The sequence below is a fragment of the Corvus cornix genome, chromosome 18 (genome assembly GCF_000738735.6).
Source record: "Corvus cornix cornix isolate S_Up_H32 chromosome 18, ASM73873v5, whole genome shotgun sequence".
NCBI lineage: Eukaryota > Metazoa > Chordata > Aves > Passeriformes > Corvidae > Corvus > Corvus cornix.
The window spans coordinates 5,551,149-5,567,909 of record NC_046347.1 but is presented as its reverse complement, the minus strand read 5'-3'; the positions used below and the strand labels follow the sequence as shown (position 1 = coordinate 5,567,909).

The following is a 16,761-nucleotide window of genomic DNA, read 5'->3' as shown; positions in this document are numbered from 1 at the left end:
GCAGCAGGTGATGAGGAGCAGGAGGATTAGTAGCCCTTGCCATGGTAATCCCAGTGGGAGATAGAGCTGCCCTTCACTTTATTACCACACAAAGCTTTTGCTACAACTAAATCCACGCTAAATAGTTGTTTAAAATGCCATGATACGCTGTTCCCACGCTTGGCTTTAATATTAGTCACAGGAATCATGTTTTTAAATTAGCTAGAATTGGAAAACTAAAGCCCCCAGGCCCTAAAAATACAGGCACAGCAACACTAAAAATTCCACAAACTGCCAATCTCCAGAACATCCCTGGGCAAATCCGAAAGTTATTACCTGATCCTCCATCACTGACACAGATAATTTGTGATCTAGGATTAGCCACTCCAGCTGCTGTTACAGTAGGAAGACACACAGGAGCATCAGTTATCCTTCTGACCTTCTGTCCTCTCCTGTAGCAGCTTCCCTGCTGTGGACAGCATGTGTAGGGCAGGAGAGGTCAGGCTGAGTAACTGCACAGGGAAGTTTGTCCAGTGGGAGTCTGGCAAGTGCCTCTTTTTCATCCACAGACCTCACAACTACTGTAGCAGAGGCTGGATAACTCCTGCCCTAAACGTATCTGCCCCCCAGTAAGAGATATTTCCCCCCCATTCATCTCAGTGGAGAGCAGCAAATGGAGCCTCCAGGCTCAGCAGAGCAGTCCTGAGCTGCTGGAAGAAGGGAGCTGTCTCCTTTCAGTGTGTTCTCCTCCTTGCTTTCATCAAAGCAGCCAAGGAAAATTAAATGCAACATCACTGCTGGCCTGAGGTTTTCAGCTCTGGAGCACAGCCCTGAAGCTGAAGGGCCTTTGTCTCAGAAGCCTCCTGCAGCTCTCAGCCCCTCATTGTGGTGGGGCTCAGATCTAGTCTTGATCAGCCAATATCAGCAACTTCCATCATATTAATTTGCCCTTTGTTTGTGCTCACTCACACCTGGGCTTCTCCCTACCAGGACCCAGCAGTGCCCCCTGCAACCTAACAGACCCCAGGACATTTGGTTTAAAGAGTCTCTGCTGTCCTTTACAGCTTCTAAACCACTCTTTGAGCTGCCAAAGTGAGCAGCTGAGCCCCACATAGTGCTCAGACACCTCAGATCTTTGTGATTTTTTTTTATTCAAGAGTAAAAAAGATTGAGCTGCCAGTATATGAAACTGCCTCGCTGATGACTCCTGATTTAAGAGCAGTGGGAAAAGTTTCTGCTTGTCCAGGAATCAACTGCTGGTGATTTTAGGCTCTGCTGGAACAGCACATCAAAGTCAGAGTCATTCCTAGCCAAACGTGTGAGTTAATGGCTGTTCCCCAGGCCCAAATTTCAGGCAGTAATCCTGGCTGGAGCAGCAAAGTGCAAAGTTGACAAGATGACAAAGCAGCTGAAGGAGACAATTGAAAACAGTCCCAGTGCTGGCTCAGTGGTGTCCTCCACACCCAGACCTTGAAACAACGTCCAACTTCTCCTCGGAAACCCAGCCGGTGTCTGGGTGTGTCTGTCAGGTGTCCAGCACCCCAGCTGCCTGCTTCAGCTCAGCGTAGCTCTTCTCCTCCATGTGGTTTGTCTGCTCCAGGAGCCACCGTCTCTCCTGGTCACTGACATCCAGCCTTAGCGTCACCTCCTGGAAAACGCTGTTCACAGCAACCTGCAGCACACAGAGGAAAGCAGCTCAATCCCAGCCACAGGGCAAATGCTGCTCGCATTCTCTGTGGAGAAGATGGGCGTTACTGCACCTCCTTAAAGTGAAGCTTTTTGAACATGCAGATACTGGCTTCATTTTCCTGACCAATCTTAGCCTCAAACTTGGTGATGCCCAGGTTTCTCACTCCTGCAGAAGAAGTCAGAGAGAGGTACTTCTATTACTTGCTACATCTGCAAAAGCACAGGACTCCACTTGTGAGGCAGATGCATCCCTTACCACCCTGCCTGTATCACTGGGAATTATGTGCTCCCAGATCCCAGCCCCACCACACTCCTGTTCCCTCACCATAGGCCATCATCAGCAGAGTTGCCTCCTTGCCAAACCCTCTGCCACGGTAGCTGGGCTCTGAAAGAGACAGCACAGAGTCAGCATCCAGTTAGGGGACACAAACCAGCCACACCAGACGCTTCTCAGAAGAGGCTGTGACCTGGACACGCCGTGGACTGATCAGTGCTGAACAGCCATGGTAAAGCATGAGACTAAAAAGCTGATGCAGGAACATCAACAACTGCCTGCAGCATGCAGCCACAGTGACAGAGCCCCAAGCTATGAAGGAGAACTTGACCTGCAATCATGATTTCAATCTCGCCCAGAGTCGGGTCCTCGGTGTTGGTGAGGAAGAGATTCACATCCCCCACCATGGAGTTCTCCTCTGCCTGCCCAGGCCAGCACCCCGAATCCAGCACAATGAAGGTGCACTCTGGGGAAAACAAGAACGTGGCAGCACCTTCAGAGTGTGCTGATAATGATTCATAAATTACAAAAGAACGAAATTAAAGGTATATAATGGACAGAGGAACAACAGTTTCCACGTGTTAACAGCAAGGAAGAGTTAATAATTAGGCTTCCCACACCAGCTGTGCCTGTTCCCACCCGCAGAAATGTAAGAAATACTTTGAAAAAACCCACTGTGAGGATGGCACAGACACCAAGACTAGAAACAGCCTGTGGAAGAAGTGTGAGAACTTCCTTCCCATGTCTGAGGTCTCCCTGCCTTGTCTTACTCAGCAGCAAGTTGGGGCAAAGAATTGTTTGGTGCACAAGAGGCTGAGACTGAGTGATTCACCCGGTCCATGTTATTGCTGCTCTGAGTAAGGTTTTTAATGCCACCTAAGGCAAATGCTCCAGAATGAGGCCTTTGCCAGCTTCAGTATCTTCCAGCTGACTAAACTTCTACCAGGCTTTTATGGGCAGTGATTCATTACCTGTAGGAGAGTCAGGGAACCAATTTAATCAACACACCTCAACCAGGCGATCATAAAATCATTCAATTTATCAAGGAGAAATACAACCTTCTATCCACCTTTATTGCAATGATCAGACCTGGGGAGTGTTGGCTGTGTGGGAGTGATGCTGAAAGATTTTTAGCTCAGCACAAAATGCTGTGGGAAATGAAGCACTACAGTCTCTGGAAAACTGCATAAAAAGGACACAAACAGCTCGAGGAAGTGGATATTCTCCACTTCCTTCAGTATATACCAGCTATAATGAGAAAACCAGTTCAAGCTGCTGTTGTAGAAAGTCTCACATCCCCTCTGGTTTAGGGGAACCCACTCACAGGGTACTCCCAGATCACTGTGGGTCCTTCTCAGAATGGAAAGGACCTGCTCACCACTCCCACCCTCCCTCAGAAAGTGTTCCAGATGCTCACTGTCAGCGTCATCCTGCCAGCTGCGCTGCATTTCATACTCCTGCTCCAGGCTCAGGGGCTCTGAGGCCGTCAGGCGCTGCAGCTCCTCCGACTGCATCCACTCGTGGTACCTGGCAATGGATCCGGGCCCTCATCACTGCAGCACCGCAGGAGGAGCCCCAACAGTGCTCTAGGGGTCAGGCTATCACAAAGCAGCTCTGGCAACACCAGCCTGGCTTTCATGGCAACTTAAAATGTATCTGCAAGCCTCCATTCCTTAGCTAACACAGTGCTCTCTGTGGAAATTTAGGAAGCTTGCCGTCCTGGGGCTTTGTCTGGAGTGCCCAATGCAAACCTGATGTTTTTAGAGTTCTGCTGCATTTCATCCCGAGTGACACTGACACAGCACCTCCTGGACACTGACAAAACACTAACGCTGGTACCTTTGTGCTGATTTACTTTACAAACTGCTGGCATGCCTAATTTGTCAAACATCCACCTGGCTTTACACGCTGAAGCTTTGCTCTTCCACTGTCACCAGGGAAAGGCCTCCATGAACAGAAGAACTGCTGCGTTCACCCACAGCCAGGTATTTCCCTTTCCCAGGGGCACAGGTGAAGTTCTCTCTGCCAGCAGGGCTGGCACAGACCACAGCCCTGGCAGGGACGGTGCTGCCGGGCACGGAGAGCATCTCACTGAGTTCCTAGGAGTCCTCTGACTGATTCCCAGGGGGGAGCGGGCCCTGCAGCTGCCACTCTGCCCTGACCTTCCTGACCCTAACATCGTCTTCAAAGGGAGAATGGAATCAGACCATGCAGGAGCGTCCGAGGAGGGCACGGGGCACGTACCGGAGCACGTGTGCAGCGGTGTAGGGCACCAGCGTCACCTTCTTTCCTCGCAGCACCGTGTCCTGGTTAATCTTCATGGCCTCTGAACTGAGGGAGAGACCCAACGCCCCACTCCGTGTCTCCGCCAAGGCCAAGGGATGGGGCAGCGTTGGCCTGGGGCCTTTCGGGAGCGCCCGGCGGCTCTCAGTGTCCGGATCGCCCAGGTCGCACCAATACCCCTGCATTAAAACGCCCGAATCCCTGTTCCAACATCGCGGCGGGACCCCCGGGGCTGGGGGCGATCCGGGGGAACCGGGGGGACTCGGCACGGGCGGTCACGGGCGCCCGCCCTGCCCCCTTCCGCGCATGCGCGCAGACCCCGCACCTCCCCGCCACGGGATGTGTGGCGTCATCGCCCCGCCCCGCCTGCCCCGCCCCCACGGCCCCGCCCCTTATTGCCCCGCCCCCGCCCCGCCCTTATTGCCCCGCCCCCGCCCCGCCCCTTATTGCCCCGCCCCCGGCCCCGCGAGGCCCCGCCTCTGCCTCCGCCCCGCGCCTGCCGTGACCCAATCGCGCTCGGCGTCCTCACCCTGTCCCCGCCCCGCTCTGTCCCGCCCCGCTCCTGCCTCCCGGCCCCGCCCCTTTCCTGCACGGCCCCGCCCCTCTCTGGCCGCGCCCCTTTCCCGGGCCTCGCCCATTCGTGCCCCGCCCCCTGCAGGCCCCACCCCGTCCCCGGGCCCCGCCCCCTGCCCTCACCCAATCGCGCTCGGCCCCTTCGCCCCGCCCCGCCCCGCCAGCCGGTCACGTGCGCGGAAGGCCCCGCTCGAGGGCAGCGCGTGCGCCGTGAGTGCCCCCGCGCGGCCGGGGGCGGGGCCGCGGGCACGAGCTGCTGCCGCCGCCGGTGAGGGGCCGGGGGTGCCGAGGGGTCCCGGGCGGGACGCGGCCCCTCAGAGGAGGTTCGGGGGCGGCCCTGTGTGGGGACAGCGTGGGATGAGGGCTGGGGAGGGGCTCGACGGGCGGGGAGAGGCCTGGGGAGGGTCCCGGTGTGGGGCGGTGGTTGCACCGGAGCGGCGGGACACGGGCGGGGGCGGGAAGGCCGTGGGGTAGGGGAGGCGGCTGCCGGGGCTGTAGGCGCTCTGTGGGGCGGGGGGAGTTCCCCGGGGAGGGCAGCGGGGGCGAGCAGCGTTCCGTCTGTGGGACAGGCCCGGGGGGAGGCAGGCCGGGGTAGGGCCGGGGGGCTCTGGTGCCCTCGGCGGGCCCCGGGCCCTGGGGTCGGTTCCCCTGGCTCGGGTGGGGGCCCTGCACGGGGACACGCTGTCCCCGGCCGCGTCCCGCGGTGTTCGTTGTCTTGCTGCTTGCTCTGGCTTTGCCAAGCTTGGCTTCGGTGTTTTGAGCCGAGGTTTGTTCTAAAAGGTGGAGTTAAGTGTTCTTCTGAGGCTGGTCCAGTTGTGACCTCAGTGAGCTGTGCTCCCTGATTCTTTTCTGTCATGCAGAGTAGGTGTACAAGCTTAGAAGTGTTTGGGTTTTTTAGTGGAGCTCAGCTTGTGCTGATGGCTTGTCCCAGCTGGTGTGGCTGAGTAGGAGCACATGTAGAAGTGTGAGGCCCTTAAACATTTCAGTTATGGCTAATCATTGACACTGAAACCTTCCAGAAGGCTTCAGTTCCCCCCTACACCTCTAGTTTTTTTTTTTAACAATGTAAAGCTTCTCCAGTGCTTCTGCTTTGGAAATGTTGGTGTGTGAAAAGCATCTTGGTGTGTTTAATTGGTCCAACATTTTCATTTGTCTACTTATTTCTGAATTTAGGAGGAGAGACTTTAGGCTGGTTTTTGCTGTTTGGTTTGCAGGAGGCATGTGTTTGTAAGGAGTAGTAGCTGCATGAGAAGCAGCAGTTTGAGATCATCCTCAAGGCAGTCATTTTTCCTGTTGAGGTTTTAGTTGTCTGAAACAGCCCCTCTGGCTGTTTGGAGAAGATGAAATTTGGTCATCACATGCTGTGAAAGGGCAGGGTCTTTTGGTTGCTTTTAAACCAGTTTAACAGGTATGAAAACTTCTCACAGAGTATTGAACCGAGTGGTGTTGGTGAGTGGGGTCTGTCCTGTCTGAAGGACAAGGTCCTTCCGGAATGTGTTCAAGTACCAGAAAACTGGTGTGCAAAAGCTAACTTGTGAGTTCTTCCTTTTTCCAGCAAAGATAACACAGTGTTACGATGTTTCCGTAGGTTAAAGGCAACAGAAATTGAAAACACCCTCCCAAAAATATCCTTCTGGCTTTGCTCTGGGGTTCCCCTCCACCTTCAGGATGGCAGGTGGCATCACTGACACCGGAGAGCTTTACTCTCCCTATGTAAGTTCCACTGCTTGTGGGTTTGGTCACAAGTTTTTTTTCAAAATCCTCTTGCCTCAGCGTTGTGTTTGCAAATCCTACTTCCTCATGGACACAACCTCAGCATTTCGGGAGATGATGGAGGTCAAAGGTGGTTAAAAATGCTTGATGTTTGTAGTTATTGGGGGTTTTTTTACATCACAGATCACTTTTCATAAAGTAAAGGGATGATGTCTGCTTAAAGTATAGATCTAAAAGTGCTAAAAAGAGTTTAATGTCCCATACCAGCTCTTCATCCTACTGGCCACTTTCTCACATTTTGTTAATGTTTTCATCTACCCAAATTGTCATTGGCATAAATGGGGGGACTGGGACATTGAAACTATCCCACTTTCTTCTCTTTTGTTGCTTTAAATAAACAATTTCTCCTGAATTTCTCAAAGTTTACTTAGCTGCAGCTGTTGCAGTAATTTGTTTTATACCACTTCATTAAAAGTGAGTAATTAAGAGGTTTCTTCCCTGTAATGTGGTGTCCTGTGCAACTGCAGAGCCAATTACTGCTTTCCTATATTACTGGAAATACCGGTTTTCATAGCCACAAGTCTTCATAAAATGTCAGCTTTTAAAAACAACACTTTGTAAACAGTGTTTTTGTTTTTTTAAGTGAACTCAATAAATATAGAACCAGCCCTGAAGTCTGTGTGTTGGATTTTAAATGCTTTAAAATTTTCATCTCCATGTTAATGATTGAGTGTAGGAGAAGTGGATATTAGGCTGCAGAAATAGGTCACAACTGAGAAAATGGAGAAGTAAGACAATAACTGGGATGTCTGGACCTTCAAGGATTAGTGTCACCTGCTCTGATGTTGTTATGCTGGTGCTGCATGAATTTCCTAGAGTAATCTCAAAGGCTGAGACTCTCCTCTTTCCCTGAAGATGTCTGACCAGGCTGAACATACAGGCACCCTCTAAACTCTGCTTGACCAAAGGAAAAGCCTCGTTCTGGGATGTTCAGCAAAAGATGAATTTGCTGTGCTTATGCCAGTGAAGTGCTCTCAGGGTCACTGGGGAATAGTTCTCCTGGTGTTAATTGCTCCACATCCAGAAAAGTCTGCTCATACACAGCTCTTTACTGGCTTTCCTCTGGAGGGACTCTGACCTATATTAAAATAACCCCACCAAAGCACAACAACTTTGGCAGCTTTTGATCTTGAATTCAGCTAAATTCATAGCCTGGGGGGTCCTGTCCAAGTGCAGAGTTCTCTTTTGTCTCTGGACACTGAAAAAGCTCATTGCCAGGGAAGATAAAATCCTTTCCCTTCAGGAAGTAAAATCCCTTCTTCAGCATTTGCTCAGCTTCTTACTGGTGAAATGGCAAGCAGGCTTTGAATTAGAATTCTGTTTGGATATTTCCTGCTTGACTGAGAATAAAAGATCCTGAAAGGTGCATAGTCATAACTACTTGTGTTCAGGTCAGAAAAAAAGGAGAGACCCCAACCCACTTCTGGTAGAAGGCAGTGATTTGAAAACAAACAAAAAAAAAATCTCATGTACTTTATAACTTTACAGGCTAGAGAGGAAAAAATAATTTAAAATAATTAGAAAACTGGAGGGGAACGTCAGTGTCTCCAGAAATGTGCTGACACCCACATTGTTCTCTTTGGATGGCAGTCCCCTCCTCCAGTTATTTCTCATGTGGACTTGCTCCCACCCTGCTGGCTCAGGGATTGCCCTGTCCATTTAAATCAGGGTGTGTGTGAGGTGTTTTGGGTGATTCCTGGCACGCTCTGATGCTGGATCATGTGGCTGGTTGCAGGTTGGCCTGGTTTACATGTTCAACCTCATCGTCGGAACGGGAGCCCTGACCATGCCCAAGGCCTTTGCCACAGCAGGATGGCTCGTCAGCCTCATCCTCCTGCTGTTCCTGGGATTTATGAGGTAGGATGTGAGTGTGTGTCTTTAGGGGACTGGGAGGTTCAGCAGGGTGAGGACAGTGTGAAGACTTCTGCTGTTTTCCTGTGTGCTCTGTCCCTCTGCTCCTTGAGTGTTGGTTTCTGCAGTGGTGTTGCCTGTGGACCTGATTTGGGGGGGGATACACTTCCTGACTCTCTGCTACATCCCATTTCCTGACTGATGGGAAGGACTTTTTTTCCTCCAGTCCAGAGTCTTCTGGAACCTTTATCCCAGCTACCTTTTTGACATTGTCCTCGCTGTGGATACATTCCATGCTTGCCTCTGGCACGGATCAGTTCCCCAAACACCAACCAGGTCACAGGTGGCACAGGGTCAAGTCTTTGCTTTGTGGCTTGCAGACGTGTAAGCTTTCTCTTTCTCACAGCTGCAAGAGTGTCAGGAACACAAATTCCTGTATATTCAGGCCTGTCTTAGCCCCTCCAGACCTGTGCTGCTCAAGACCTTGGAGGTGGTCTCCTGTTTGTCATGCTGGCTCACTGTGAGCCCCTGCCCAGGTGCCTCCCTGCTGGAGCAGCAGGTGGAGCTGAAGGCTGTGGATACAGCACTGATTTCTAAGGAGTTACTGATACAATTGCCATCTTCTGGTGGGCTGGGAATCGCTGCTTGCTCCTTGCTTGGTTTTAAAATAAAATAAAATCCCCTCCTGCCATTTGTATAAATGGACTTTTGAAGTCCCAGCCTTTTCAGTAACCAGCTCTGCCAGCCTGAATGTGCCTTTGGTTTGGAGGCAGAGCTTTTGGGATCTGTTCTGAGCTGCCGTGCAGGGGGACTGTATGGTCAGTACTGACTGTACAAATGCTTGTGAGTGCCTCACCTCAGAGCTGGGTGCTGCAAAGGTTTGATCAAATGCTATCTGTGGGGTTACCAGTAACTGGGAGCTTTAGAAGCAATTCCTTTTAGCTATGTTAGTGTAAAAGCATAAATTCAATATATGGAACTCAGCACCAGCAGACAATCCTTCAAGGTCAGCAGAAGAGCACAAACCTCCAAACCTGTGCACCCAAACTGCAGTGGATTAAGCTGAGAAGACACAGCTCAAAGTGCTGCATGCCTTGGGAGCTCTGTTGCTTTTGTCCTGGTACTTGTGACTTCCTTGTGCCCACTGGGCACCCTCACAAAAAGCCTGTGTGGAAATTGCTACACAGGCCTCAGCACTTCCTTATTCTTGCAAAACTGATCTCTTATTTGAGCTTGATAGGCAAGTCCAGTTCCTGAAGCAGTGAGAAACCACTTTAAAGCCTTAGATTGATTTGAGGGAGTTTTAAAATTTATTGATTCATATTATAGGACTGGTTTTAGCTGAGATAATGATATTCCTTCCATCAGTGGCTCTCCCTATCTCCCTGGATGGCTTTTTCGCTGTCCTCCAGTATTTGCCTGCACGTGTGATCTGTTCCTTGTTCTTGTATTGATGCTTTGCTTCTGATGCCGTGTGTAAGATTCTTTAAGGGACCAGAGTACCTTTGCCACAAGCTTCAGAATAGAACTGGGTTTGTCCTAGATTCTAAAAAGAGGAAGGAAACTTGCTTTCTAGCAAAGGTCAAAGTCCTCTTGCTGCCTTCAACCCACAGGAACACCAGGAATGTGCCTTCCAAATATCTAAAGTGTTATTATATCTGAAGGTGTGTTATATTTTACTGCACGTTGTGGTCTGCTTGAACACCTGAATCTCAAGAGCGGAAGGGAGCAATAAGCTGAGATGAAACACTGTCAAAACAGTGTGTGGGGAGCTGGCAAAAGGATTGTTTTGGTTTGTTTGTTTGCTTCAACAAACAGATGGGAATTATTCTCCATCTCTCTTCAGTGACAGTTCTTGACTATTACTGATGATATCAATTGAATTTTTCTCTCTGTAGCTATATGACTACGACCTTCGTAGTGGAAGCCATGGCTGCTGCAAATGCCCAGCTGAGATGGAAGAGAATGGAAAAACACAAGGTTTGTGTGGGGTTTAATTTTTCCTTTTTCTCCTGTTGTTGTATCACGTAGGATTTTCCTGGCATTCCCCTGCATCTTTGCCTTGCCTCGTTACTAACTCTAAAGAAATAAATTTCTACTGTACTTAACTTTGCCATATAAAATATAGCTGTTAGTTCCCTGTGGGGTTGCTCATTAAAGACAGGATTTTCTGTTCCTGCTTTGAAAAATCTCTTGTGCTGTTCACATTTCTTACTGATCACGCTCTCCTTGCCCAGAAGCGCTGCTCACTGAATGTGGAGAGGTGGCAGCCAATATATTGGTGCTATTTGGAGTGTGCTGAGGACTATAAATCCTTGTTGATCTCAGGTCATTTAACTGGGACAGGCTGGGATGTCCTTGCTGTTCCTCGGGCTGTATCCCAGGTTGTGGACAGTTCTGAATTATATCCTTGCTGTAAAACTTGTGGCATTACTGGATCAGAGGGAGGCATAATTGTTTGCACTAATTTAGACCCCTGCCTTGGTATTAGTGGGATGGAGTTAGGAACTAGACCTGCCTGCTCTGGATAGATATGGTTGGATTTATTTTTTTCTACCAGTTCTGCAACACTGCAGATCTGCCGGAAGTTTCCAGCTTCCTTGTGCCACTTATCACTGCATGAATTGGGCAGTGTTGCTGTGTGTGTGTTATGACCCGGGGCTGGGACAGCAGAGCCTGTCACTCACTTCAGCCTGCTTTGCTAGTGTTCTCTTCTGCCCTCCACAGCATCCCAAGGGCTCCCTGGTATTGCCTTTGCTTGCATGTCCTACCCTCCCTGTTTGGGACCTTCCTTTGAGTGTCTGGAACACTCAGTGTGACCGCGGCACTGGGGGTGGCACAGCCTGTACTGTGGGTAGCAGATATCTCAGCAGTGGTCTGGTCTTTTCATGCAGGAGGATGATGAAGATGAGGATTCTTCTTCTGGAGTGTCTGACAGTGATGTTCTCCTCCACGATGGCTACGAGCGAGCAGAGACGCGGCCTATCCTGTCAGTTCGTGAGTACCCAGTTCATGCTTTCACTGGTGTGAGGCCTCTTCTCTGCAGACAGTGTTCCAGTGGTCTCCTCTGTCCGTTTCACCCTTAATTCCACATGCTCTCATCCCAAAGTCCTCAGCGCTTGCAAGATAAGACTCATTGAGAATTCAGTTTGCCTTCTGCTGCCTGATAAAGATCTTTTCCTTCTAGGTCACTAAGATGAGAGCATCTTATTTTCCAAACACTTCTAAACTAGCTTTAGCAGAGTAATTGGCCCAGTGACTCTGCAGCTGTGGAGTTGTACATACTGTCCTTCAAACTGCTGCTAGAGCCTCCCAAGCATCCAGGTAATCCGGCCTCAGGGCTTATTGGAGGGACTGGTTGAAACACTTCTTGTTTTTAACTTGCAGAGAGACGTGGCTCAGCCAATATCTTTGAAATCACTGAGAGGGTGGAAATGGGCCAGATGGCTTCCATGTTCTTCAATAAAGGTAAGTGATGAACATTTTCAAGTCCCTGTGGGTCCTCCTGCACGTTGTGTGTATGGCTGTTCTGTAAGTTTGCATGCTTCTCAGTGTGGGTTTGCATCCTGAGTTTGTGATAATTCCACCCAAATGTGCTGTTCCTTCTCTCTATGGACTGTATTCATCCTTCTTTGTGATGTTTCTACAAAGTATTTATGGGCCAGCTGGGCCAGAACCTGCTGTGGTGAGCATGGAACCAGCAAAACACTGCAGGCTATGGGACCAGTTTCTTGATACAGACAAGTGTAAGTCAGTGCCTTTTCTGACTGCACTTCACCTACCTCTGAACTGCATCTGTCCTCTGTGACCTCCGCTGTCTGAAGCCCAGCTGTAGTTTTTTCCAGCTCCATCTTGGTTGTAGCATTTGAGAGTAAGACATTCAGGCTTCCTTGAGCCCTGTAAATAGCAGTCTGAAGGAGAGAGACTTCTGATAGGAGCTTCTAGGAATTGTCTGCGTCTGGGGAATCATCAGGAGAGCTGGGACATGAGCTGCTGAAGAGGTCCCTGCTGAGGATATGATAGACAGCTGGCTTGTCTTTTTGCTTTTAAATGTCTTTTGTATGCCAGGGAACCAACTTGTAACCCTGCTGTAATAAAGCTCTATCCGTTCCTGTGTGTGATAGAAATGCAAACCACAGTGATGAGGATTCTGAAACCTGTAAAGCAGGACAATGAAATGCTGTGCAGAGCCAGAACATCATCAGACACCATGGCTGTGCAGTTTTGAGCCTGTCAGGCCCCATTTTTTGTGGAAAGTGATGTTTTTCCCTTGTTCACTGGCCACCTTGCAAAGAGGTGATGGAAGGCTGGGTTTTTTCCACTGCATTACATCAGTATTATGCCAGTGTAAAGCTGTTGCCTCTGAAGGACAGCTGGGCTTAAGGAGTGAATATTCTTTGAACTTTATTTTTTGATTTTAAAGTTAATTGAATAAAACCTTTTAATTTTCCTGCGTGCCTCTTCGGGGATTTTGTAGATTTGAATCCACTTAGGACTATCAAAATAATCCACCTTGGACTAGGCTGCCATGTTTTTAGTCAGAGAAGTGAAGTGTGTCAGAAACATCTTGTTCCTGGTCTTGCCTCTATAGCACTGAGTTGTTACAACCTTAGGCAAGTTTTCTTGCTTGTTTGCTTTGCTGTGTGTGAAATACAGTGAGCACATCCCTGTCTCCGATGTTCCTCTGAGGAGTAGTATTTGAGAAGTGCTTTGAGAGCAATCATGTGAAAGGGTTCAGCAGTATTACTGAGCATTGGGCTGTGGAGGGCTGGTGATCACAGGAGTCAGTGTGTTCTCATCAAGTTTCGGGAGGCCCCTTCTTTGCATGTGCTTCACAGGGGAGCTGGAAAGGACCCCCAGAAGCCAGGCAGGTTCTGGGCCTCTCTGGTAGTAGAGGGTGCCTCAGCCAGTAGAGGGTGCTGGGAATATGTGTCCTCTCTCTGTGGGCGCTGATGTAGCTTCTGAGCAAAGTGAAATAAACTGCTTAGTACTCTTAAATCTTAATCCCTCTTCTTAATGTTGCTTTAGCCAGAGTTATCTGATTTCTGTGTTAGGGATCCTCCCCAGGGTGTACTCAGCCCATTGCGAAGGGCTGAATCCATCTGCAGGAAGGTGGCTGGAACAGCTGCAGACCATGGCCTGACCCCGCTTGTGACTTGCAGATGGGATGAGGTGCCCGAAGCAAAGGGCCTGGGGCAGCTGTAACTCATTTGCTGCTTTCCCTCTGTCTGAGCTCAGCAGTGAGGCTCCATCCCTGTCACTGAGTCCCGATTCAGAGACACCCTCTGGCCTGCAAGTGGCTGCAGAGACAGACAGGTGAAGGGCCTCCCTCTGCAGGTCCCTGCTGAGGTGCTCCCTTCCCACAGCTGCACAGAAAGGCCTTCAGCAAGGGCAGCTGATCAGTGACCACTTAGTGCAGAGAAACTGGGCCACACTGGGGAGTTCCTAGCTCCAAGCACCAGCCTGTGAGGTTTCACAGCTGGCAAATGTCTGGGTGTTTACTCATGATATACAAAGTATGGATCCAAACCCACGGTGATGGAGGGCTTCACAGCCTCCAGAGGAAAGGCTGATGAAAGCTGTGCAGTAGACCTCAAAACCCCTGATTTCTAGTGAGTTCTCTGCTCCTTTCCCTTGACTGATTTTTATTTTCAACAATCTGACAGGAGTTGAATCCGCAGTCCTAGGAGATAAGATGGGGATAAATCTCAATTTCAGATTGTCTGCTTTCTTAAAGGGAGCTGACTTAGGTTTAGGCTGTGAAGATCCTGTGTGCTCTTTTGAAAGAGCTGGCTCTGAAAAACTACTTCTTTTCTTGATTTAATATTTTTATTTTTTAGCATGCAATGTTGGGTGCTTTCTTCTGGGACTGAGCAGTCATTTATTGCAGCAATAGATTCTAGGCACATCTATCATGCTGTTTCCTCACAGGAAGTCATTGATTTTTTTTTTTTCACCCTGTTTTGTGCCCAGTAATGAAAGTATTGATCAGGGAGGGTCAGCAGCAGTTTATAAAAGAGCTGATGCTAAAGTCTTCCTGTCTTGTAGAGGATGAGTTTGGGAGAGGAGTGTCACCTGTGCTTCCTGCAGACAGAGAGCTCTGCACTGGAATGGGGATGGAGTGTGTGCTGCTGGGTACTGGCTGGTGCTTCTGTGGCTTAGCTGGTCACATCAGCCTTATTTTGGGTGTGTGGGGCAGCTGAGTCCTGAGACCAGTCACAGATCCCAAAACAGAATATCTGTCTGAGTCAGTGTAGTCCTGAGCTTCATGTCTCTGCAGCTTCTGTCCTATGTCAGATATTTTTTAAAACCTTCAAACCTTCTTAATGGGAAATTGGAGAAGACTGGTAGGTAGTTTGTTGCTGTTTCCAAAACAATTCAGAGACTCCCTAACTGTGAAGATGTCTTTCACAGAGCAAGAAAACAAGGGAAGAGCTATATGGAATGATCTGACAATTTCTGTGATAGGTCCATTTGTCTCCAGGAACAACTCCAGAGCACTGATTTAGTGTGCTACTGTACAGAAGCAGGGAAGTGCTCTCGGTGCTTTCCTGATACAGCCCCTTTTATGCTAAGCAGGTTCAGCATATGGAATAAGTTATTTAAACAAAGGAGAATGCCTGTTAATGTTTCCTGACATCCAGGGATCCAGGGGCAGTGTGATGGCAAATCATCAAAACATACTTTGGGGTACCCAAGCACACTAGGAATGGGTCCTCATTCCTGCAGCAGTGTTATCCTTGTTTGATAGTTGTCACAGCTGTGAGTGTGAGGTTTGCTAAGCTGCACTGGGATTAAGCATCAGGTGGGCATCACAACTTGAAAGTATGAGCAGGTTTCTTAAGCTGTTTTCCTTCAATGTCAACTTCCTAAATTAAATAAATTTGAGGCTTTTATTCTGTAACTCATCTGACTCTGAAATAAAATATCTTCCAATTTGTTTTTCCTTGGTGAGGTTTATACAGACGTGCTTGCAAGAAGAGAATCCTGGAGTCTCATCAAGCATTTCTTTATCCCTGTAGATTTTAGCCCTTCACAGCAGTGTCTTCTTGTGCCTCAATAAGGCTGTTCTATGCACCCAATTAATTTGTGTAAGGTTTTTTTTTAATCTCATAGGTGAAGGCAAGGCAAGATTTAAATTAAAAATAATTTTTAAAAGCTGAGGAAAAACCTATCCAAAAAAACAAGTAGGGGCAGGAAGAGTGTATGTGGTGGCATCAGGGTAAGTAGGCTGCAGAAAGAGTTTTAAAGTTTGCAGGATTGGACCTTGGCTCAAGTTGCCAGTGGTAGGGAATCTCCCAAAGCAGCTCCATTTCAGCCCATTGGAATCTGAACTCTGCAGGGCCAAATCCCTACAAATCCCTATTGTGAAGGTCCTGCAGGTTTGCAGTCAGAGGGTTTGGAATCAGCAGAGCCTAAAAACATTCTCTCTACATTTCACTTTGTCAGGCTGTGCTCACACTGAGTCTGAGAGCATCACCTGGATGTTTGCCTGTGGCTGTTCCGAGCTGACAGCTTCATCTGGCCAGTGACTTATGTGAGACCTGTTGGTCTTGACTGCAGGATGGGCTTGAACTAGAGGGTTTAGTGACAGTGCCAGCTATTGAAGGAGGCATAGTGGAGCTCTGAGACCCCTCATGCCTCATCAGTTCCTGTTCCATGGTTAAGTTCCCTGAGCTTGGGTGGAGTTTGCTGTAGAAACTATGGAGACAAATGGTGATTTAAGACCTTAAAAATTTGTATATTTGAAGCGCAGAGTACAAGAGTCTCCATGTACTCTGCTGAATCTGGACAATATTTTCTTTTTCTGCAGTGGGTGTCAACCTCTTCTATTTCTGCATAATTATCTACCTCTATGGAGATCTGGCAATCTATGCAGCAGCGGTGCCAGTCTCTCTCATGCAGGTGACCTGGTAAGTGTGCTTACTGCTGAGGGGCTGTGTGCTGCCAGGGGACAGGGCAGGCTTAGGGTTTGATGGGGTGATAAGTCTGACTAGGATCAGCTGTACTTTCCAAAACATGGGATGGAGAAATGACTCAAGGACAGCTCATCTCTTGTGGGTGGGAGGTGAAATTGTTTTGTATTCCCCACCTGAGTGCTTGCTGCCTGCCTGCAAAGTAGCTGACCTGATTCCAGACAAGTCCTCAGATGTGAAGTATTTCCAGCTTCAGCACTTGCAGACATGGGACTTGTTGCTCCACAGTTTGATTGCAATACTCTGCAATGTGTTCCCTTCTCTGTCTCTTTGGGTAAGAGCTGGGAGGTGTAATGCTTACTAAGCCTGAGGCCAGTGAGTGATGATGGTACATGGACTTAGCTCTGGACTGGGAGTGGTGCC

General features: G+C 49.1%; 2 protein-coding genes across 9 annotated transcripts in view; one reads left to right on the top strand and one right to left on the bottom strand.

Annotated features, from left to right (window-relative positions):
- Positions 1–1,111: 1,111 nt before the first annotated feature.
- On the bottom strand, positions 1,112–4,551 carry NAT9 (N-acetyltransferase 9 (putative)). Of its 5 annotated transcripts, none has more exons than XM_019290643.2 (6): positions 4,187–4,551; positions 3,360–3,469; positions 2,274–2,447; positions 1,994–2,053; positions 1,740–1,834; positions 1,112–1,651 (listed from the first exon to the last, which is right to left on the bottom strand). In XM_019290643.2, exons 1-6 carry the CDS (start codon positions 4,408–4,410, stop codon positions 1,505–1,507), a joined length of 810 nt encoding a protein of 269 aa, XP_019146188.1. In that variant the 5' UTR covers positions 4,411–4,551; the 3' UTR covers positions 1,112–1,504. The 5 variants fall into 5 exon arrangements, with proteins under 5 accessions (XP_019146188.1, XP_010405783.1, XP_019146190.1 ...); XM_010407481.2 differs by having other exon boundaries at positions 2,274–2,408; XM_019290645.2 differs by lacking the exon at positions 1,740–1,834.
- Positions 4,552–4,987: 436 nt separating this feature from the next.
- TMEM104 (transmembrane protein 104) overlaps positions 4,988–16,761 on the top strand; it is a 43,891-nt gene continuing 32,117 nt past the window's right edge. For 2 of the 4 annotated variants that reach the window (XM_039562317.1, XM_039562314.1), the window contains exons 1-8: positions 4,988–5,066; positions 5,730–5,732; positions 6,387–6,511; positions 8,307–8,428; positions 10,321–10,402; positions 11,317–11,419; positions 11,810–11,890; positions 16,236–16,335. In XM_039562317.1, coding sequence (XP_039418251.1) covers positions 6,467–6,511; positions 8,307–8,428; positions 10,321–10,402; positions 11,317–11,419; positions 11,810–11,890; positions 16,236–16,335 — 533 coding nt within the window. In that variant the 5' untranslated portion in view covers positions 4,988–5,066; positions 5,730–5,732; positions 6,387–6,466. Of the gene's footprint in view, positions 5,122–5,729; positions 5,733–6,386; positions 6,512–8,306; positions 8,429–10,320; positions 10,403–11,316; positions 11,420–11,809; positions 11,891–16,235; positions 16,336–16,761 lie in introns of all 4 variants that reach the window. The other 2 variants (XM_039562316.1, XM_039562315.1) reach the window with 2 other exon arrangements.